The sequence below is a fragment of the Bombus affinis genome, chromosome 3, assembly GCF_024516045.1.
Source record: "Bombus affinis isolate iyBomAffi1 chromosome 3, iyBomAffi1.2, whole genome shotgun sequence".
In the NCBI taxonomy this organism is placed as follows: domain Eukaryota; kingdom Metazoa; phylum Arthropoda; class Insecta; order Hymenoptera; family Apidae; genus Bombus; species Bombus affinis.
In genome coordinates, this window is record NC_066346.1 from 10,798,628 (window position 1) to 10,819,862 (window position 21,235).

At 32.3% G+C, this 21,235-nt stretch overlaps 7 protein-coding genes across 10 annotated transcripts in view; 3 read left to right on the forward strand and 4 right to left on the reverse strand.

Annotated features, from left to right (window-relative positions):
* Window positions 1-557: 557 nt before the first annotated feature.
* On the forward strand, window positions 558-3,114 carry LOC126914718 (succinate--CoA ligase [ADP/GDP-forming] subunit alpha, mitochondrial). 2 transcript variants are annotated; one of them, XM_050719078.1, is made up of 7 exons: window positions 558-779; window positions 1,517-1,752; window positions 1,820-2,041; window positions 2,178-2,282; window positions 2,401-2,604; window positions 2,733-2,867; window positions 2,946-3,114. In XM_050719078.1, exons 1-7 carry the CDS (start codon window positions 743-745, stop codon window positions 3,030-3,032), a joined length of 1,026 nt encoding a protein of 341 aa, XP_050575035.1. In that variant the 5' UTR covers window positions 558-742; the 3' UTR covers window positions 3,033-3,114. The 2 variants fall into 2 exon arrangements, with proteins under 2 accessions (XP_050575035.1, XP_050575036.1); XM_050719079.1 differs by having other exon boundaries at window positions 563-779; window positions 2,401-2,580.
* A 204-nt stretch (window positions 3,115-3,318) lies between these two features.
* On the reverse strand, window positions 3,319-4,347 carry LOC126914767 (UDP-N-acetylglucosamine transferase subunit ALG13 homolog). The gene is made up of 2 exons (XM_050719175.1): window positions 4,200-4,347; window positions 3,319-4,093 (listed from the first exon to the last, which is right to left on the reverse strand). The coding sequence occupies exons 1-2, from the start codon at window positions 4,290-4,292 to the stop codon at window positions 3,674-3,676; spliced, it is 513 nt and encodes a 170-aa protein (XP_050575132.1). The 5' UTR covers window positions 4,293-4,347; the 3' UTR covers window positions 3,319-3,673.
* Window positions 4,348-4,562: 215 nt separating this feature from the next.
* LOC126914711 (RNA 3'-terminal phosphate cyclase-like protein) lies at window positions 4,563-6,238 on the forward strand. Its single transcript, XM_050719060.1, has 7 exons — window positions 4,563-4,726; window positions 4,816-5,055; window positions 5,154-5,320; window positions 5,394-5,568; window positions 5,641-5,791; window positions 5,861-5,965; window positions 6,034-6,238. Exons 1-7 carry the CDS (start codon window positions 4,585-4,587, stop codon window positions 6,176-6,178), a joined length of 1,125 nt encoding a protein of 374 aa, XP_050575017.1. The 5' UTR covers window positions 4,563-4,584; the 3' UTR covers window positions 6,179-6,238.
* Window positions 6,181-7,688, reverse strand: LOC126914703 (tRNA-specific adenosine deaminase 1). 2 transcript variants are annotated; one of them, XM_050719034.1, is made up of 3 exons: window positions 7,000-7,688; window positions 6,663-6,914; window positions 6,181-6,560 (listed from the first exon to the last, which is right to left on the reverse strand). In XM_050719034.1, exons 1-3 carry the CDS (start codon window positions 7,686-7,688, stop codon window positions 6,281-6,283), a joined length of 1,221 nt encoding a protein of 406 aa, XP_050574991.1. In that variant the 3' UTR covers window positions 6,181-6,280. The 2 variants fall into 2 exon arrangements, with proteins under 2 accessions (XP_050574991.1, XP_050574992.1); XM_050719035.1 differs by having other exon boundaries at window positions 6,506-6,560; window positions 6,773-6,914.
* On the reverse strand, window positions 7,486-9,405 carry LOC126914734 (uncharacterized). The gene is made up of 6 exons (XM_050719111.1): window positions 9,005-9,405; window positions 8,795-8,875; window positions 8,597-8,704; window positions 8,206-8,492; window positions 7,925-8,126; window positions 7,486-7,860 (listed from the first exon to the last, which is right to left on the reverse strand). Exons 1-6 carry the CDS (start codon window positions 9,063-9,065, stop codon window positions 7,721-7,723), a joined length of 879 nt encoding a protein of 292 aa, XP_050575068.1. The 5' UTR covers window positions 9,066-9,405; the 3' UTR covers window positions 7,486-7,720.
* Window positions 9,406-9,468: 63 nt separating this feature from the next.
* Window positions 9,469-11,310, forward strand: LOC126914688 (trafficking protein particle complex subunit 12). The gene has a single exon (XM_050718974.1). The coding sequence runs from the start codon at window positions 9,618-9,620 to the stop codon at window positions 11,187-11,189; it is 1,572 nt and encodes a 523-aa protein (XP_050574931.1). The 5' UTR covers window positions 9,469-9,617; the 3' UTR covers window positions 11,190-11,310.
* Window positions 11,311-12,183: 873 nt separating this feature from the next.
* LOC126914665 (zinc finger protein 1) overlaps window positions 12,184-21,235 on the reverse strand; it is a 35,151-nt gene continuing 26,099 nt past the window's right edge. For both annotated transcript variants that reach the window (XM_050718893.1, XM_050718894.1), the window contains exons 6-9: window positions 19,952-20,305; window positions 19,301-19,633; window positions 18,818-18,977; window positions 12,184-18,540 (exon numbers count right to left, since the gene is read on the reverse strand). In XM_050718893.1, the coding sequence (XP_050574850.1) occupies window positions 18,347-18,540; window positions 18,818-18,977; window positions 19,301-19,633; window positions 19,952-20,305 (1,041 nt within the window). In that variant the 3' untranslated portion in view covers window positions 12,184-18,346. The remainder of the gene's footprint in view (window positions 18,541-18,817; window positions 18,978-19,300; window positions 19,634-19,951; window positions 20,306-21,235) is intronic.

The following is a 21,235-nucleotide window of genomic DNA, read 5'->3' on the forward strand; positions in this document are numbered from 1 at the left end:
GTATCCGTCTCGCAAGAACGAGAACTTTGTTGTCTTCCATGTTGATGCTTCTTGACTCAACTTTCGGACGGTTTTCCCCAGCGAGTGTCGCGATCTGTTTATATGACCGCAAAGTCTAGTGTATATTTTAAAGATATAAATAGAGACAAAGCTAATCCCCTATATTTTTAGCAACGAGAGAGAAAGAAGTTGCGAAATTACGGAAATTTTTCATTAATATTTAACTTCTAAATTATATGAAATCTATATATCTAATTAGATTTTAAAGTATATCTCATTACATCAGTATAAAGTATATCTCATTATTTCAGATATAAATGTTATATCAAAAATAAGAAAAAGGAAATAGAATTTAAAAATAAACGAGAAACTATAGAAGTACTTATTTCTAATGTTTAATAATAAACAAATGGTAACTATTTGATTGTTCTGACATATCTAAAATTGCATACAAGATTACCTAGCAATAAAATTTTTGCGTTGAAAATTAGCTTGAAGAAAATATTTTATAGAAGAATGGACCAATCAGTTCGATGTTCAATGTTCCTGTCATTTGACAAGTTCATAGCGAATCATTAGATATACTCAAATTATATGTACATGCGCTAAGTAAGTACAATTCGTCCGTGTATTTTCTTTCGAACTTGACCTCGCTCGTCCGCTGTGGTAGTCCTCTCATGGTGATCCTCTAATAATCCAATTTCGTTTATTGACTATCTTAAGAGAAACATCAATTAAAAGAATGGCTGTGGCTATCAGAACATTTTCAAAATTTACAGGTAAGATGAGAATAATCGTCCGATACTTTTCAATGTTAAAAGGAGACCTTTGTATATTTCGAAATATAATTCTAACTTGTTTGTGAGATATCGTAATATTTCACGCCCATTTCTCGTGATACTCATGTTCTATCATTTTCTTAAGCTAAAAATACCTTAAATAAGTTTCATTTATGTTATCATTTTCAATTATATAAGGACATATGTAATTTTTCATAACTTAATATTTTTGACAATATATGGTTTTAACTCAGTAGATTTAACAATCTTAACTATTAATTAATCATTATATAATTCCATATTAAGTCTTTGTCTATTTCACATACTTGTATTTTGTAACAAAAGCTTCATAATTTTTTTCTTTTTATTATATTTTATTTATATCATACATATTAATTTGATTTTATACAACTATTAAACGCAATGGCGTAGTTTTTTTAACACATTAATTAATCTGCTATCAGAATAAGTGTCATACTAATCATTGGATAATATACAATTAATGAACCTTGACCCAAAAGTTAAGAAATTTTATATTATCCCTATAAATAACATCTATTTGCAAATAATGTTTAAAGCAATGCCTTAAAATCTTTTTATGCCATAAAATATGTATTATTTTATTATTATTACATTTATTACAAGGAAGGTAGAAGTATATTAATACCTATATTCTTTTAAAATCTCATTTCTTAAAAAAATGTTCAACAAAAAAAATCGTTTCTTTTATGTTTCAGTCAGAAACTGTGGTAATTTATTACGTACCCAAATAAGGTTCAACTATGTAGATACTAGGAAAAATTTAAAAATTGATTCCAATACCAAAGTTATATGTCAAGGTTTCACTGGCAAACAGGGGACATTTCATTGTCAACAGGCCATTGAATATGGTACTAAAATAGTAGGTGGTGTTAACCCCAAGAAGGCTGGCACAGAACATTTAGGAAAACCAGTTTTTAAAAGTGTAAAGGAGGTGGGAAAAGAACGTTCAGTTTATATTTTATATATTTATAAATGTATTAATTGTGCTTTTCTTTTAGGCAAAGGAAGCTACAGGTGCTACTGCAACTGTAATTTATGTTCCTCCTCCAGGTGCAGCTGCAGCTATTATGGAGGCAATAGATGCAGAAATGCCATTAATTGTATGTATCACTGAAGGTATTCCACAACATGATATGGTCAAAGTTAAAAGACGACTTTTGGAACAAAACAAATCTCGTTTAATTGGACCAAATTGTCCAGGAATAATAGCTCCAGAGCAGGTGCAGATATTTAATATTTATGAGTATTTAAAAATTTATATTTTACATACAAATTATATGCAAATTTTTAAATTCAAATGTATAACTATGTTGATACATATCTATATGGTAACATATAACAGATATCTATTTGTAGTGCAAAATAGGTATTATGCCAGGACATATACATCAAAAAGGAAAAATTGGTATTGTGTCAAGATCAGGAACATTAACATATGAGGCTGTAAATCAAACAACCCTTGTAAGTGAATGATATCCTTTTTGCTTAAAAAATATAATTCTTTTTTTAAATAATACAATAAAAAAAGTTTTTTAGAATAATTTTGTATCAAAAAACTGTAAAAATATTTTTCTTTAAGGCTGGTCTTGGGCAAACACTTTGTATTGGAATTGGAGGTGATCCATTTAATGGAACAGACTTTATCGATTGTTTGGATGTATTCCTTAGGGACCCAGACTGTGATGGTATTATAATGATTGGTGAAATTGGCGGCAGCGCAGAAGAATCAGCGGCGGAATATCTCATTCAACATAATACTGTTGGTTGCTCTTCTAAGTTACTGGTACCCAAATCCTCATCCTATCTTAACTCACCATTCCTTATATTCCAAGAATCGTTCTATATCCTTATAAGTCAATTCATTTTTAAATATTATCGAATACGAATGTAATATGTCTGTTATAATCATAGGGAGGTAAAGCTAAACCAGTAGTGTCGTTTATTGCTGGTATTACTGCTCCACCCGGTCGAAGAATGGGACACGCCGGAGCTATCATTTCAGGCGGAAAGGGAGGCGCTCAAGATAAAATTAATGCACTCGAAAAGGTATTGACTTATTTGCTATTTACAATAAAACCCATATTTTCGTTATGATAAATATAAATATCGTTTTACTTTATTTAGGCTGGTGTAATAGTTTCAAGGAGCCCTGCGCAAATGGGAAATGAACTTTTGAAAGAAATGACACGTCTTGGCTTGGTCTGTAATTAAAGATACATGCCACTATAAATATACATATGTAGTTTGCTTCATATGGATGTATCTTCATACAATAAATTGAAAGTATAAACAATGCTAGGGCCGTCTAAGAAATCGACAAAACGATATAATGCATTGAAATGTGCAAATTCATTAAATCATTGATAACAATGATTATGTTCATCAATATTGCGAGATTGCTCGATTATCTTATTCCTAAAAAGAATACTTGCAAAGAAATATGACACTTTGTTAAAAAACTAAATTTATGTTTATATTGTACAGTATTTAAAAAATATTTTTAATGATATAGCTTTTATTTTAAAAATTAGCAATCATACAAAGATGCTATAAAAAGTATCTAACAATAACTGCCACTATTCTTCGTTACCATTTTTATTAACCAGAAATTATAAATTTTTCTATGCTATTAAATCATAATTTTAAGGAATAGTTATTTAAACTATATTGTTGTAAATTATACTAAAGCTATATCTGTTATAACAAATAAAGCTCTTATATATCCATATTGTAGAACAATAAAAATCTAAATAAATTAAGCAAAATATAAACATTAACCTCTTAAATATTTTTGTTTATTATAAATGAGAAATAAAAAACTGTATTTCTTGGAATATTTTTCAAACTTTCTTTCATGATGAAAATCCCATTATTTGGTCTATAAATTTAGCAATATGTCTACTTCTTTTATTAACAAAAGGTTTTAACTGAGTAAAATTCATGGCTTGTATAGTATTTAACAAAGTTTTACAAGTACAATAGTATAAATGTTTATCTTCATAGAGTTGCTCAGCTAATTCTAATTGATGATTATCCATTAAATTTTCATTTGCAACTACAATTAAATTTTTTCTACACTCTAAAGCATCTAAAATACTTCCTGCCCCTGCATGACTTATAATAAGATCAGCATTTTGTACATAGTTAATTATATCTGCGCTTAAATTGAAATATTCAATATTGACAAAACCACAACGTGGAGTACAATCTGGTACAAATAACGTTCTGCCAATTTGCAAGATGATTTCATAATATCCTTTTGACGATAATACCTAAAATAATATATGTTTAAAAAATTACTCTAAATTGGGTTACAGATTTACTATTAAATGTTTTTATAACTTCATGTTAAGAATTGAAATTTTCATAATCTTTTACCTCTAAAACTTCCGAGCTAAGTACTGTCTCGATTAGTTCATCAAATTTGGTTGTGCCAACAGTAACAAATATCCTTTGTGTCAATTGTGTCATTTTAAATATTTAAAGATATTATAGATTCGAATATTAATAAAATCATATATCACTATCTTATTTGTTGTTCGTGCAATATATTGTTTTTCAACAATTCGGCAAAAATATTCAATAATGTTGTCAAATTGTCATTTGTTCAATTTGTACCTATCAGAATTGTACCGACTGTACGAATAAAAAATAATCTAGAAGAAAAACTGTGCTTGATAAAATAGTATTATGACGTCAAAAAGTTCCAAGTTCCATGTTTCCATCACATCGATTTGTTTACCGCTGCGAATTTCAATAAAACATGCCAGCCGAAAGAAAAAATAACGTTTTAACATACGAAGGGTGTAATTATTTACGATATCGCTTATTATTGTCAACATTATCAGGCAAGCCTGTGCGAATTACAAATATTAGAGTTAAAGATGACGATCCAGGAGTTAAAGGTTAGTTTAAATATATACTTCTTTTGAAAATATTCAAAGATTTAAATATATTATATTTGTATTATTATTAATATATTCATTATGTGTAGAGTACGAAGTCAGTTTTATTCGCTTATTGGATAAAATAACAAATGGATCAAGAATAGAATTAAATGAAACAGGAACTAATTTATATTATAATCCTGGATTATTGTACGGTGGTGAATTAGAGCATGATTGCAGTGTACAACGAGGTATTGGTTATTATCTAGAAGGAATTATGATATTAGCTCCATTTTGTAAAAAAGCTGTGGATATAAAACTCAAAGGAATCACTAATAATACAATAGGTAACTAATCCTCCATGATAAATTTTTAAGCACAGAACATTGTCAGTTATTGTAATCGCAAACAGCTAAAAAACTATATATATGTCATTGCATTTAAGATCCCTCTGTGGACAGACTAAAGGCATGCGCTATACCTATATTAAAAAAATTTCTGTCTGGTGATAATGAAGTTATCTTTACCATTAATAAAAGAGGAGCTGCACCTCTAGGTGGTGGAGAAATTAAATTTAGATGTCCTCCTAGTCGTAATCTTAGAAGTATTCAAGTTAGTAGAAAGCATATCTTCTTTATTAAAGTATTTATAATTTATAACTTAAAAATAAAAAATGCACATGTAGTTTCAAAATAGTGGAATGGTAAAAAGGATCAGAGGTACTGCATGTAGTATACGTGTATCTCCTGCTATTGCTAATCGAATTGTGGAGTCTGCTAAAGGTATACTGTTAAACTTCTTGCCAGATGTTTACATTCATACAGATCATTGTAAAGGTGCATCTAGTGGAAAATCACCAGGTATGTATTTAGTTTTTCGGTAACTAATAACGCTAAATATATTAAATATCATTAAATGCTTGAAAATGACAGGTTTTGGAGTAACTTTATCAGCTGAAACAACAACTGATGTTATTTTTGGTGGAGAAGCATTTTCACCTCTAATGACAGCAGCTTCTTTGCCTTGTGTACCAGAAGATATTGGTAAAGAAGCAGCTATGAAATTAGTTGATGAAATTTACAGGTAAAGCAAGTATAACTAATGAATATACATCAGATAAAGAAAATATTATATAAATATATATGATTTTAGAAATGGTTGTGTAGATTCAGCTTTTCAAGCTATGACTGCAATGTTTATGGCATTGGGTAAGAAAGATATTTCTAAAGTTGTAACAGGGCCTTTATCACCGGCAATGTAAGTAGCTGTTTTATACATTTATATTTATCCTAAAATAATAAGACTGATGTATGATATTATCACAGGATACAATTTTTACGCGATTTAAGAGATTTCTTTGGAATTGTTTTTAAAATCGAGCCACTTAAGGAGGAAGATGAAATATTAGAACAAGTTGTCTTAACCTGTATAGGTGTAGGATATACTAATATAAGTAAACGAACATTGTAAAATAGTATTGTACTTATTTTTTATATGTACCAAATTTTAAAATATATATGTTTGTACATATTTATAATCTTCTTATTTGTATATTAAAGAATATTAAATATTCTACAACACAAATGTTTGTAACCGAATTGGTTTAGAAGGCCAAGCATGAAAAGGTCCGGATTTTAAAGTGTTCCACAAGCTTTGATAATTTTTAGACCACATTTTACAATCCAAATAGGTAATCTTTTTAGGATGTCTTATATTACAATCAGGGTGTCGATATTTATCACAAGTTTGCAAGAACATTTCAAAAAGAGCGCGTCTCGTTACAAGTAGATTGCTACCTTTCTTTTTCTTTGTAGCTCCTTGTTTTCTACCTTCAACCGCTACTTCAGTATCGCTATAAATAAACAATTATTAAAATCACCTTGTTTAAAAACATAGCTTTATCAGAGAAAAAGTAAATATAAATATTTAAGTAAAAGTAAATATTAAAAATTACCGATTTCTTACAGCACACCATATTATACTCGATGGACATGGATGTTTCCTCTCAGAATTTTTTTGTTGTTTAAAGTAAAGTTTACTTTGTACAATCTTTAGTTTACGTACTTTTTCGTTGAATCGTTTGTACAATCCACGTTCCATCGCCTCTAGGGAAAAAGGAGAATTGCCTCCAACTACAATAGTTTCCATTTTTATTGGTGGTATCAATATTGATAAAAGTGATCCTTGTACTCCAAGTAAATTCCACCTAAAATCAGTAGATAAAGCTTAATTTCCATATTCTATAAGAATACTATTTAATATTAATTGTAATATTACACAGTTGTATTTACTTTGCTATTTTGTCTGAACAAGATAAGCTAAGAGTAGGATTTCCCCTTCCTGGTTTAGTACGTAGCGGTCCAACCACGTGGTAGTTTATTCCAGGTAAATGAGGATCTTGGCATTTTTCGGATTTTATGCATTTTGCACCGGTTCTATGTATATCTTTAATCATTTGTTTTTCTTTTTTATCGGCATTTGATTCTATTGTTTCCATTCTGTTATTATAATCAGATTTTATCATTTTTGTTGGAGGTGCATCATCTTCATAGAATTCTTCTTTCAAAAATATAGAACAATCTCCACAAGGAGTTTGACTCGTAAAGAAATGAAATGATATTTTATCGTTTATTTTAATTTTTTTCTGATCATCTATTGTAAAAACATCACTTTCAGTGTCACTGAGTAAGAAATTGATTTGCTCATATAAATATCTCAAAAAGGCACGCCTAACAAGAATTTCTGCATGAGAATCACTTAATCTGCAACCTTCCTCATATATTTTCGTATTTATTAAATCTAATTTTCCTAAGCATTTTGTGCCTGTAGCAAGAGCTACTAAAGTGAGTGAGCTGTCCTTTTTTTTTAACACTATGCCTGATAGCACAGTCCACTCCTTCTCTGATGGTTTACCATTCTTACCAAGCTTATTGTATTTTTCTAAACAAAGGTGTGCAATCTGATCTGCAAGATCTTCCATGTTTTTTTTTATTTTGTTTGCATTTAATCTACCTAATACACATTGGAAGGGTCCCAAGCATATTTATGTTGAGGTAGAGAAAATAAAGCTCTCATACTTTCTTCATCAATAACAAAATCTAGCTGTATATTATCTCTTATATGTTCTTTCTTTACAGCTTTGGGAATGATGCCTGTAATAATATCATTAAATAATATATGGTAGGAATATTCATCTTAAAAAGAAAAATTATTCACCAATTCCTTGTTGCAAAGCCCAATTTAATAATAATTGCGCTGGTGATACATTAAGTTGAGTAGCTATTTTTACGACAATTGGATCTTTTAAAAGATTAGTACTGCTACTAGTCCCTAAAGAAGAATATGCTTGTACATGAATCCCTTTGTTATTGCAGTACTTAATTAATTCTTTTTGATGATAATGTGGATGCAATTCAACCTATAATATAAAAATATATTTCAATTTTTTAATTAATATAAATTAAAATACAAATTAAATTCAGGTACAATTGATTTACTTGATTAACACTTGGTGGTATATCTTTACAATTTTGCAATAATTCTTCTAGATGTTTGATTGTATAGTTGGATACACCTATGGATCTTATCAACCCTTGTTTCTTCAACTCTACTAATTTATTCCAAGTCTTTGCTCTTAAGCTTGGATTATCTGTTGAACTTTCTGAAATATAAGCTGCACCTGGCCAATGAATCAAGTACAAATCAATGTATGTAGTATTAAGTGCTTTAAGAGATCTTTGCACAGACTTTTCTATTCCTTTTGGATCTCCATGTTCACTTGGTGCTATTATAAATATATCATTATAATATATTTATATATTTGTATATATATTTAGTTTTTTAAGTCTAACATGCTTTATATTATCTAAAATCATTATTGATACATACAAAGCTTAGTTGTAATAAATATATCACTCCTTTGAAGATTATATTTTGGTAATAAATTTGTTAGAGCATAGCCAATATCTTCTTCATTTCGATACACTACAGCTGTATCTATACATAGTAAATAAGAAATGATATATTTTCAGAATATATCTATAATAGGACAGATTAATAATATTAATAATTTCATTAGATACATACCAATAGAACGAAAACCAACTTTTAAACTTTCATCTACTACTTCATATATTACATCTCTCCCTTGAATTTTGTATGTTCCAACTAAAATGATTTAATATTTTATAACAAGTAATAGTAACAAGTGTCTTTTACCATTATTTTAATATTTTCTTCAATACAGACTTAAATACAGTAAAAAATATTCTATTTCTTATATTTTAATGATCTTACATCCAATAAGAGGCATAGTATAACCACTTGAAAGGAGAACATTTTTCGCTGCATTGTTCATATTATACTTAATTTATAAAATCTCTTATAATCTTCACTTGTACTCGTATGGAATACATATGGTATATATTGTCATTATCATTTTATAGTGCCATCTTTGATATAGTGACATTAAATAAAAAGAAATTAATTTTGTTTCAATGTTGAAAACTATTTTCTAGTCAGATATGTACGACTATAATTTTCAGAACTAAGTACATTATTACCATTAACTTATTAGAAAATTTAATTATTATATCATAATTATGTCTTGAACAATCAGAATATTATATTTTTCAACTAAATCTAGTGATTATAGCAGAAATTTATTCATATTGTAGCACAAAAGAGTAGCACAAAAATATCAATGATCGATAAATTGATTGGTAGACAAAAACAGGTACATAATAACACGTTCTATTATGCACATAATTCGTGGCAGAATGTCTCCATCTGATTTTGACAGTTGACATCTAAGGTATTTTCTTCGATCTAATGTTTATAGGATTTTGTAAATCATATAAATAAATGTATATATAGATTTTCAAGTGAAAACAAAATAGTTAGGCGTAGAATGGCCGAAGAAAATGAGACTTCGCAGCAGAAATGCGAGACTACTGAAGAGGTTACGAAAGAAATGGAGACAGATATCAGCCGCTATTTTGAAAATGCATCTCGCACGATATTCGATGAAATCGTTTCGCCTAAAAAGGAAGATTTCTTCGACGTGCAAAGAGGTTCTGGGAGTCGAATCCCAGATTTTGAATTATTGACGGATCAATCGAACGAATTTTTAAAGAGTAGTTCATTGCTTGGTAACGAACGACTTGATCATAGTGGCACAAACGATGTACACAGAGATGCGTGGATACCCTCTGAACAGACAAGAAAAATCTTACGAAATGTAGCCACGTCAACTGCTGGGACTAGTTTCCTGGATAGAGAGAACTTAACGATGCCAGGACTTGCGGTTCAAGGGGACATGCCCAATTTGATAAAGAGTACTGCTGTAAGATTCCTAGGTGAAGATGAAAATATACAGAGGCATGTGCTCACTGCTTCTGATGTAACTCAAGACGAACGTGGCTTAAGGACATTAATACAAGCTGGTTGTTATAAAGCTGCAATAAATCTATCAGGAAGATTATTAGCGGTATATGCTCAAGGATATGGCAAGATAAATCAACCTAGTAAACATTCTCCACATTCTTTGCAACTGTGGTACACGAGGCTAGCTCTTTTAACCAAGCTCAGGCAAATTGATATTTTAGAAAATGAGTCAAAACCATTTGGTAATCTGGATAAACCAGACATGTATTTTACATTTTATCCAGAACTGTATGGTACCAGGCCAGGTTCTATGGCTTCCTTTTCCTTTAGACTACTTTTAGCTGAGATTCCAATGTATTGTGCAAAACCAAAACAAGCATTGGATAATCTTTATAAGATTCTAGCAGTTGTGAACCAAATTATAATCAATTTTAGCAATGGATTTAATGGAGATGGATCTCGTGTTAAGATTAACCCTGCAGAACAAGAAGATGCTATAAGATTGTGGAAAGGCAGAAGATCCAGGACTTTTATATCTATTATTAACTGTGCTGTTAGCATGAAAAATTATGTATTGGGTATAGATATTTTAGGAAGACTTTGTGAATCTGCAGATTGGTCACCTGAACAAATGGATGCATTGAGATCTAGTATAGGTAGATTACATCTATTTTTGGGAGATGTTACTGCAGCAGAAAAATTTTTAATCAATCTGCATAAAAAAGAGAGTGGTCCCACTGTTCGAGAGTTAACAGACAGAGGATTAATGGCAGTAGCCCATAATTCTTTTCAAGAAGCATACAAGTGTTTCCAAGCAGCAGAAGCATTGGATCCATCAAACATAGCGTTAATTAATAATATGGCTGTTTGTCTTTTATATACAGGCCAGTTAAAAGCAGCAGTGCATTTATATGAAAGTATGATAACAAGAAACCCTGTAAAAAGCTTACAAGAACCTATACTGTTGAATATATGTACATCATATGAATTGCATACAACTCATTGTAAACAACCAAAGTTACATTTACTGAGTCAATTGAACAGGTATAAAGGAGATGCTGTAGATATACAGTGCCTGAAACTCCCTTTAAATTGAGATCTTTCCGTTTGTCCATGTACAGTATATGATAGAGCAAGAATGAAATTTTAAACATGTTATGAACATGGTTGCGCCGAGTAATGTATAAATTTTAACAATAAAAATCAGTTTCTTAAAAGATCAGTATTTTTCCTTGTCCATTTTTAATCTAATCATAATTATTCAGTTATTTGATACTTTAATTTTTTGCATATTTTTTTTAATTAATAGATAATATTGCTAAATTATTACAATTATATTTAATCACAGACGAGCTGTAAAGTAAATCTGGTACGCAATGCGTTTTCGTGATTCATGTTTTGGAAGTCATCTGATACCCATTTTTGTGCCACACGCGACATTGTCAATCAAGCATAGTAGTGGCATCTAACGAGTCCTATCCTCAGTCAATGGCAGCGGCACAGATGAGGAAACGGGTGTGTAGTTAATGGTAATAACATCACTGACGAAGAAAAAAATAGATGTGACATGTAATCGTTTTTCATGTTCCGCTACCGATGAGTTACAGAAGTCTCTATCTTTACAAGGTGGCATTGACCAAATACATAATATATCACATTATTCATATGAGACAATGAATAGAATATGGATCTTACCTGCTTAGACAAGTAACTTAATCCCCTCCTCAATCACAATAGGCGAGAATACTGAATAAATTGGCTTCGTCTCTGAGCCCTAATGGGTGTGGTCATTTAATCGTTGACCCCACTATTAGTATCAATAGACAAAGCTATTCTATTATAATTTTGCTTCTAACATTTAATAATACATTTGTAAAAGTAGTTTCATTTTTAGCTATAGATGTTATCATCATCTTTTCAGTAAGAATGCAACATCTCGATGGATGGAGCTATGTATTTGATTCTGATGTGGTACATATTCCTAGAGGGAATAATATTTGATTATGTTTTTGTATCTTGATATACCAGTCTTCAAACCCAAATCCTAAGGTGCAAGGAATATATGTAAAGTAAAAAATGTAACATCGATGTCAAAGTAAAATAGCCTTTATTACATCGTGAAACGAGGACAATTTAATGAACGTTCAACAATTGCTAGAATTCTTTCTCTCACTTACTTTCTCTCCCTCCCGTTCTTCCTTTCACACGCACACACATTCCTTTTCATTCTCTCTTTTCATTCACATCATTCAGTTTCGACTGTTTACACATTTAATCTCGCACCTCTTTTCTCCTTCTTCGTTTCTTTTCTTATGTTACGTGTTGTTCTCTCTCACCAACGTCTGACATAATTTCGCGTGCTCGTAATGTTCTTCGAGAATAATGCATTACAGGACACATACTTTGTCATCATGTCAAACATAAACTCGTTCGATTTATCTCCATAATTAATTCCTCATATCCTGTCTCTTCTGTCCGCCCATAATTTCATCACGATCTCTAAGATCGTTAACGATTCTAACATTATACTCTTCCTTCTCAATTTCTTTGTCTTATTCTTTCTTTCTTTCCTGTTCCTTATCCATGTTTTTCTATTAGTAGGCGGTACATCAATAGCATACACCATTCAGATCGATTCCAAAACTGCACTCTCTCTCCCTGCAGAAAAAAGGCACGAACTGGCGGAAAAGTCGGCCTAACTGTATAATATTTTCATTTATTTTATTATGGATGGAACTTCGTCACAATACATTATTTTTTTAAATTTCATTTTCTTTTTATCTGCTGCTTCTTTCCGCAGTGTGTAACAGGTTCGGCTCCCGTTTCCGTTTTAACCAAATTCATCGATTCGTGCTTCGAAAGTTCGCCGCGTAGTGCGCGCAGTGTTCGATCCTTCCAACATCCTCCCTCTTCCATTATACTTTTTATTTCTTTCCTTCTTCTTTTTTCTCTATTTTGTTTCTCTATCTCAAATGCCCATTATCAACGATCGAACTTTTAAAAAGAGATCGTTTTGGTTAGAATAACATACTTTTAATTATAAGAATATATATATTCCTTCTCCAAAAAGTGACTATTATCCTGAAATGAGTTTCGAATTCAATTTCATGCTCCTTATTTTGGTGACTGCATTGCAAGACGAACGATAACTTAAGAATACGTCAATCTGAAACGAAACTGGTACAATTACAATTCTCCGCGATAAATTTTCATTGAAATTTAGATTAAAATATTAGATTAAAATATTATACAATACAAATTGCTTATCGAGCTGTTTTGCAACCGCTCGCTTCAACACCACGAGATCATTTCACCCGGAGAAGGCACTGCATCCACTACGCAGCTGGAACCTTCCGGTTTTTATATTTTTTTCCCCCACCGTCCTCTCAAAGTATCTACCGCATATTACACTTCACTGTTACAATAACATCCGCATCGCTATTCCTGGCGACTAAATGTAACCTTACGAATGTATTACCTATGTACATACATGCTGTGCTGTGTACACACGTGTATCCACGTACACGCAAGGGATGCGTTCTTGTGCGTACACGTGCAGACTTCTCTGCATTTAGCAAATTTATCCTTTTTTTCACACTTACAATTTTTATATATATATTATATGTACTATTGTAATTAATGCTTACGCTCTCTAATTTCTAAAAAGAAACGGTATTATTATTGTCCTGCCGTATTTTATTTCCGAGTATTTTTTGGTGTACATACACGCAATACACGCACACACGCACGATTCTGGTGCTTATGTAACGTAGTCATGGAAAGCTCGATGGCATAACCACCAGTGTTCGTCGAATACAATTTAAAGCAAATATGTTTGTTATCCCCACGTGCATCCCCCTCTTTAGAGAAAAATCACAATATATACTCTCATGGAATTCGTCCTAGAACACTTTTCAATCAAACACGAATACAGAGGTATATATACTCTACGTGTCGGTATCGTAGTGTTCTTTACAACTTTACGAAGATTCATTTATGGCACGCCATTTACTCGCTTTATATTTATTGTCTGCGGTTACAGGAAACAATCGTTCGACAGATGGGAGAGGCATCGCAGGGATAGCGTTACTTTCGACGAGATAATTCATATCGAGATCGAATCATTGAATTTCTATATTATTTCGGTAACTAGGCAAGCTCGGTCGTTCACGGAAGGCATCGTACGGTGCTCATTTTTTTTAAATCGTTGCATCAACAATCATTAACAATTTTTTTTTCTTCTTTTTTTCCTTGTATTTCTCTCCTTGTTTTCTCATATTTCGTTTTGTTTCATCATGCTCGTATGAGTTATTATTCACTTTTAGTTTAATTATTTCATCTTTTTTCCTTTTTTTTTTTTTTTTTTTTTTTACGTAGTTTTCACGTAATAGTTTAGGAAATAACGGAGACATAACCGATGCCGATGCGCGAAAGCTGGCAAAAATTACGCTGTAGTCTGTGTCTGTTATTTTTAATAGTACGTATATACATACATCGAGGCGAGCAGGTTGCAAATACTCCCGAATCAGAGCAAATATTTCTATCTTTATATATCTATATTAATATATTTATATATTTATATTTATATATATAATTTTTTTTATTCTTCATTTAGTCACTTATACGTATGCAATATTGTCTTCGTAAATTTCCTGCTTTTTCTTCCTGATGTCCTAAACCCGTTGGTCGTGAAAGTATTCGAAAGTACAGAATCGAGGCGTTTTTTTTAGAGTTAGAATAATTATATATAATTGAAAATCGATAACCGACGAAACTTAACATACGAATACAAATTTTTGTGTAAAATCATAGAAAGGAAAAATACTTAAGGAATGCCGGTAAATTATCATATATATCAACGATGAAAAAGATCCTTAAAAAAGAAAGAAGAGAAATTATACAAATAAAAACAAATTAATGTAAAAAGATAGTGAACATAACACGTAATGATGAGAAATAACGAAGAAAAATAACAAAGTGATTGCACAGGAACGTTGAATCGTTTACGATCGAGTCTCAAAAACTAGAAAATAAAAATAGAAGATTCTCGCGTATCTGTACCAGCCGAGGAACAGACTCGTCGTCGCGGGTTCACGTATCCGCGGCGATCGATTAGTACTATATATATAATATATCGTGTCGTAATATTATAATAATATAAAAATATATTTCTTAACTATTAACACTATAATAAATGAGTATTATAAGCATCATATCTGGATTTTTTCCGTTTTATCTCGTAATACGGACACGATGCCTGTCGCGGATAACCGGAGCTTCTAGACGCGGAGGAAATGCAACGGTGGCGCCCCGCTCGGCCGAACACGACACTACTTTTTTGGCGCGGCCCTTTAAACGTTACACCTTTTCTTTTTTTCTGCCGTGTATCCCCGTATAAGTCGTCGTTTCTTTTTATCAATTTTTTTTATCAATAACAATATATATATTTATATAATATAATATATATATATATATCACTTGTCACTCGTGGTACGTGTAAATAAAAAGAGGCATAAACCGTTATAAAATACAATTCTCGAGTATTATCGATCTGTAGATTATATATATATTTATATATATCGCTTACCTACGCGTCCGAACGAATAAAATCATAAAAATTGTGTAATAATAATTTTTTTTCTGTTTTAATAGTACAGTATTGGAAGCATTTTAATATTATACTTAGAGTTTATGATCGGGGCCCGGATCTCGGTGAAGGGACTTTTTCTCAATGTTTTCCTTTTGTATTTCTTTTTCTTCTTCTTTTCTTTTTTTTTTGCTTTTGTATTGCAAGGTTCTCGATGCCATTTCCCTTTCAGGCGCCAGAAACAAATGTGATGAGCTCGTCGGGTTCAATTGAAATCTCTTATGATGACAATGAGACCACATGAGCTCTACAAAAAGTACGAGAGGCCATGGTGATGCTTCGTGATCTATGAATAACTAAAAAAAGGAGCACCGGTAGCACGTTGATTTTTACGGAATGTTTAAGGCATTTTTTTTGTTTCTTCCTACGATGCAAAACATTCGCTTTTCTAAATCTTTTCTTTTTAGCGTAAATGGATGATACGCGGAGATTCAAATATTAAATAATAACAATGTTGAATAAATCAAGAAATACGTGCATTGCTTGAAGCTTAACTTAATCGTATGTCTGAATAATTCAAGAAGATAACGAAAATTTAACTTACAGAAAGAGAAAAAAATGCATAAAATACTTAAATAATTACTAAAATTGACACTAGAATATAAAATACAAATATATAAATAATTGTAATTAAGATAGTAGGATAAAAGTAAAGTACAAGTATATAATCGTATTTTTACCCAAATATACGTTAACATTAATTTTATCAAAAGCTTTTACGTGTTTTTAGTAATTACAAACAAACAAAGAAAAAGAAAGCTAGAGACAGGCATCTTAACCCATTAACCTACAACTACGGGGATAGCCCGTAGTACGATGACCGGGCCAAACGTAAATATTACGGGTATAGCCCGTAGGCTGCGCGAGTTTGTTTACGTTTTCGGCCCAAAATTCTCGAACGTAAATCGTAGGTTAAGGGGTTAACATATTTGATAGTTCTAGCGTTAATAACTGAGAGTAAGAACTAATTTATATACGATTGGTATTATAAAACTATCGTGAGATCTGCAAAAAAAAAAATGAACTTGAAATATATGAATCTCTCACGTAACATTATGGAAATATACGAAGATGTGATTTGGATTTAAAGTAAGTACACAAGAATCGAAAGTTATTCGTTATGGCATCGATCACCGATAGATAAGGCCCAGAAATACCTCGACGCTATAATAAATCGTAATTTGGCCGAATCCTCCTGCATCGAGCTTAAAAAAAGCTCTCTCGACGGTGAGGATAGACCAGGCGACTAGAAATTCTAGTCTCCGTTCTCAGCGATTCATCGGAATTTGCGTTTAAGCTCTCTCAGTTTAGCAGTTTAAATTCAAATGTATTCTCTTTTTGTCCGGTGCTTCAACCTTTCCCAGCATTTACCTTTGGTGTTCGTTCTTATCCAATTGCACGCGCGCACTTATCTTTTTTTTTGTCTTTTTAATAATATGAATATTTATACTTTGAATTCTTAATATGTTTCAAACTTGGTGCTGTTCCAAAACATTAGTGAACGAAGGAATTAAGGCTGAAGAATATCATTCGATTGGATGTCTCAGAAACGAAAGATTATTTTTCCACCACTTTTAACTTTCCTTTCTTCCTTGTAAATTAATTATTTGGCAAAAATATCTAGAAATTGGTTTCTGCACTATTTAAACATTGTTACTTTCCAGTACAGGATATTACTTCGTATTACTTCGAATTTTAGTTCGTTCGTTATTAAATGTACAACTGCACATGCGCAACTCGGTCAAAAATGAAACATTCAAATCACCTCACCATATCCCTTCGCCAATTTGCGCGTCGCGACTGAATTACATCGCGTGCCCCGTGCGAACGTGGCTAACAAATTTGTACGTTAATTAGTTTCCTTATTATTGTCATGGTATATATAATAATCTTGTTAATAAAAATACTAAAATATTATGTATATTATATATAATATATAATAGATTATTGCATTATGCATTTTTGGTACCGTTGCGTATTTGGTTTCCTTTTTTTTAATTCTCGTCGACTCAGAGTCGCTGCGAATTCATTTTTTTTTTACTTTTCACTTTTCTGCTTCCTTTTTTTTTTTATCATTTTTAACTTCTTTCTTTGTTTCAGCGAGAACGAACTTGAGAAGAAACTCACGTGACACTTGGACGATGTTGTTTGCTCGTACAGGAGAGTCGCGACTATCAAGTCTCATTCGCTATCTTCTTTAATCCTTTTAATATTACGTATCACTCAATCGTCTGTTCTTTTTCTTTTTTCTTCAGAATGGCATTTCATTTTTCATTTTCCCTTTCGATCAACATGCGTTTCCTTCTCCAGTTAAATATATTTTTTAGGCTTTAATTATTATTTGCTGTGTTTAACGCAAGCCTTTTCGCGGGTAAAATGCGTGCGCGAGATCGCGTTTGGAAAAATTCGTCGCTAGGTGTACTTGCCGTTCTCCTAACGTCGTTCCCAGGCGTTTTATTTTATCGCGAAATATAATATTATTTCCCGTTTTTAAATTCGCTTTTTCTTCATTAAATGCTGAGTCCCTTGTCGTAGAAGGAAAAAAGGACCATACATACTTAGCTAAGTCAGCGAGAGAGTTTTCGTTTCAACTAGCGGGAATACTTCTATTCTCTATACGGCTTGCAGTAAGAGTAACGATGATTCATGTGTTGGCTGTAGGAGCCGGAGTGAGAGAAGCGCTTGAGGCACTTGGAGCACTGGAAGGGCTTTTCGCCGCTGTGCAGTCGCTTGTGTTCGGTCAGATGGTGCTTGTGCTTGAACGCCCTTGGGCACTCCACGCATTTGTACGGCCTTTGCCCTGTGGATATTCATCCGATCTTTTAATATTATTTACATCTAGAAGACCAAAGTGTGGTTTGTAATCGACTGACGGATCACCGAACTGCTTTTTGGGTGGGTCGCGAAAAATTATCATTTTCGAAAATGGGTCTCGGCTCCTAAAAAGCTTGGGAAGCTCTGGTTACTAGTTAAATATTAACGTTATCAAATAATGTTTCAAATATAAAAAAATAAGAATTTTCTATACGTTAATTTGTAATGTGTAGAAATGAAGAGAGCAACATTTAAATGCATACCGGAATGTTCATATTTGTGTCTTGCTAGGGAACTGTGCTTGGAGAATGTTTTGTCACACCGATCACAGAAGTAGACACCCTGCTCGATCTCCGCTGCTGGCGAAGCCTCTGGTTGACTTGCGTTTTCACTTTCGTTCTTTACATTTGTCTGAGGTTGACTCTGCAAATACGGAACTTCGTAATATACTTAGCACAGCAAATTATGCAACATTAAAATAGACGCATATAAAATATAACAGCAAACTTCTTTACGCCTCATCGCATTTTTACTATCTTATTAATTATTTTGTATATGTGCTTTATTTTTGTATTATACGTAGACTGCGAATTTTTATGCAAGCTCATACTTTTATAAATACAAATAAGCAAATACTTGACTTTAAATATTTCGCATTTAAAGTTAAAGTACTGGATTTAAAGTTTCCACAAATGCATAGATATTCGCAGTTTAATAGTAATCGTTAGAACCAGCGTTATCGTTACCTTCGGAACAATTTCTCCCCCCATCGGGGCCGTACGTTTCGTTTCTACAGAATCGGTGGTTTCTTCGTCAATAACGAGAGGCGAATCCTCCAGATCATCCGCGTCTTGATTATGCGACGGCGCATTATCGTTTTTCGCTTCAACGGGAGACGATGATGTGAATTTTGCACAAACAGTTTCACTGTCTTTGCACGTCGTCTCTGTGAGAGCTTCTTTCTTCGACAAATCTAATGGTTGTTCGTACGCGGTCTGACTGGTCGAATTTGCCAATGGTACTAAAGGTGGTATCTTCGATTCTCGTCGGTCCCTCGCTCGGGAATTTTGGAACCAAACCTGAACATTAAATAACGTATTCATGACATGTTCTGAATGATTCTTTTAAAAGCCTATTATTGTTTTACATTGCCATTATTTCTTGCAATAACAGTTCCAATTCAAACAAACAAAAATTCTATTCTTAACAAACTTTAGTTTCAACGCTAATTTCAGTTTCACTTCTTCAAACTGAACATTATTATGTATAAATTTGAAAATGGTGCTAAAGCAATGGAAAACAAGTATTCATTTAAAGAAAGTCATAAGACAAGGAGTTAATTGGGTAAGATTTCCTTTTTTTTTTTTGTGGAGAATCTTTTGAGGAAAAACATGCACCTGTACGACACGAGTAGGAAAATTGATGTAATTGGCGATCATGATGATCTCCTCCTTCTTGGGTCGAGGATTAATGGCATAGTAACCCTTGAGAACAGCCAATTGCTCATCGTCTATCAAAGATCTAGCCCTGACTCTCCTTCCGTTATCATTGTGCGTCTGTGTACCATCCTCCTCGTCCTCCGAGTCCGCCTCCGAGCTATCCTCCGCTTTTCTCTTGTAACCTGATTTCGCACTGGGTTGATTCACGTCCTCGAGCTTCGCCGCCAAACCTTCACTCTGCGAATCATATTGATCCGCTGCTGACCAGTCTGGATAATGTGCCATCTCGCTGGACATCTCGCTGTCTTGATCCTGTGCCAATATATTCATCGTTAATTAAGGAATTTGTGTTTTTCTGTGGCTGAAATAGTGAATTGTGATAGTTAAGTCGATTATCAATGACATTAAGGAGAGATCAATTAAGCGATGCAAAGTAATCTGGAAGAGAACTCTTGAAATCTTCGTTATTAGTTTAATTGCAGAAATTCTTGATTTTTTAAAATACATCACAAATTGTAATTTTCGAACGAACGTGTAAAGCATAAAACAAAGGAATAAGGAAATTTAGATTAATTTGAAGAAGATTCCTTAAGAATTGTTTCAATCAGTAAACGTAGCTGTTACAATATTTTTCTACAGACCATTAAATTGTAATAATCGATTCTTTATATTGATATATATTTAGGAGATTTTATGTGTCGCAATAATGACCTTCATATAATCTTGGGGTAAGCTTACAGAGGGTTGTAGGGGTATTGACCTCATCCGCCTTATACTTAGACTGTTTATGACACTTGTCTAACGAGTTTACGACACGTCAATCAGCATTAAGAAGTAAAGAACCACGTGGTTAACAGAATTGGGAAGTTTCGTTAATAAATCACTCTTTAGAATCTAAACTCTTTCTTTCGTTTCTTCCCACTATTTTACAAACTCAATCGAATTAGAAAGATCTAATAATACTGTTACAAATCCTGGTTCCTTCGTTATACGAATTTATTTATAGTTAAATCTATAACTAATTTTAGAACTTCTCGATATCTGCGTCCACTTGCACAATAATTTATCACCTAATCATGATATTAGAATTGTAGCGGCACAGGAGTCAGAGGACGACGCGAGTTGAGAGCGACTCGTGCTATTGTTTTGCCTCAGGACATTGGATTAGTCTTGACTCATAAAACATAACGACCAATAAACTCCGGACAAAACAATGTCGCCGCTGCGTGTAGTCGTCGAATG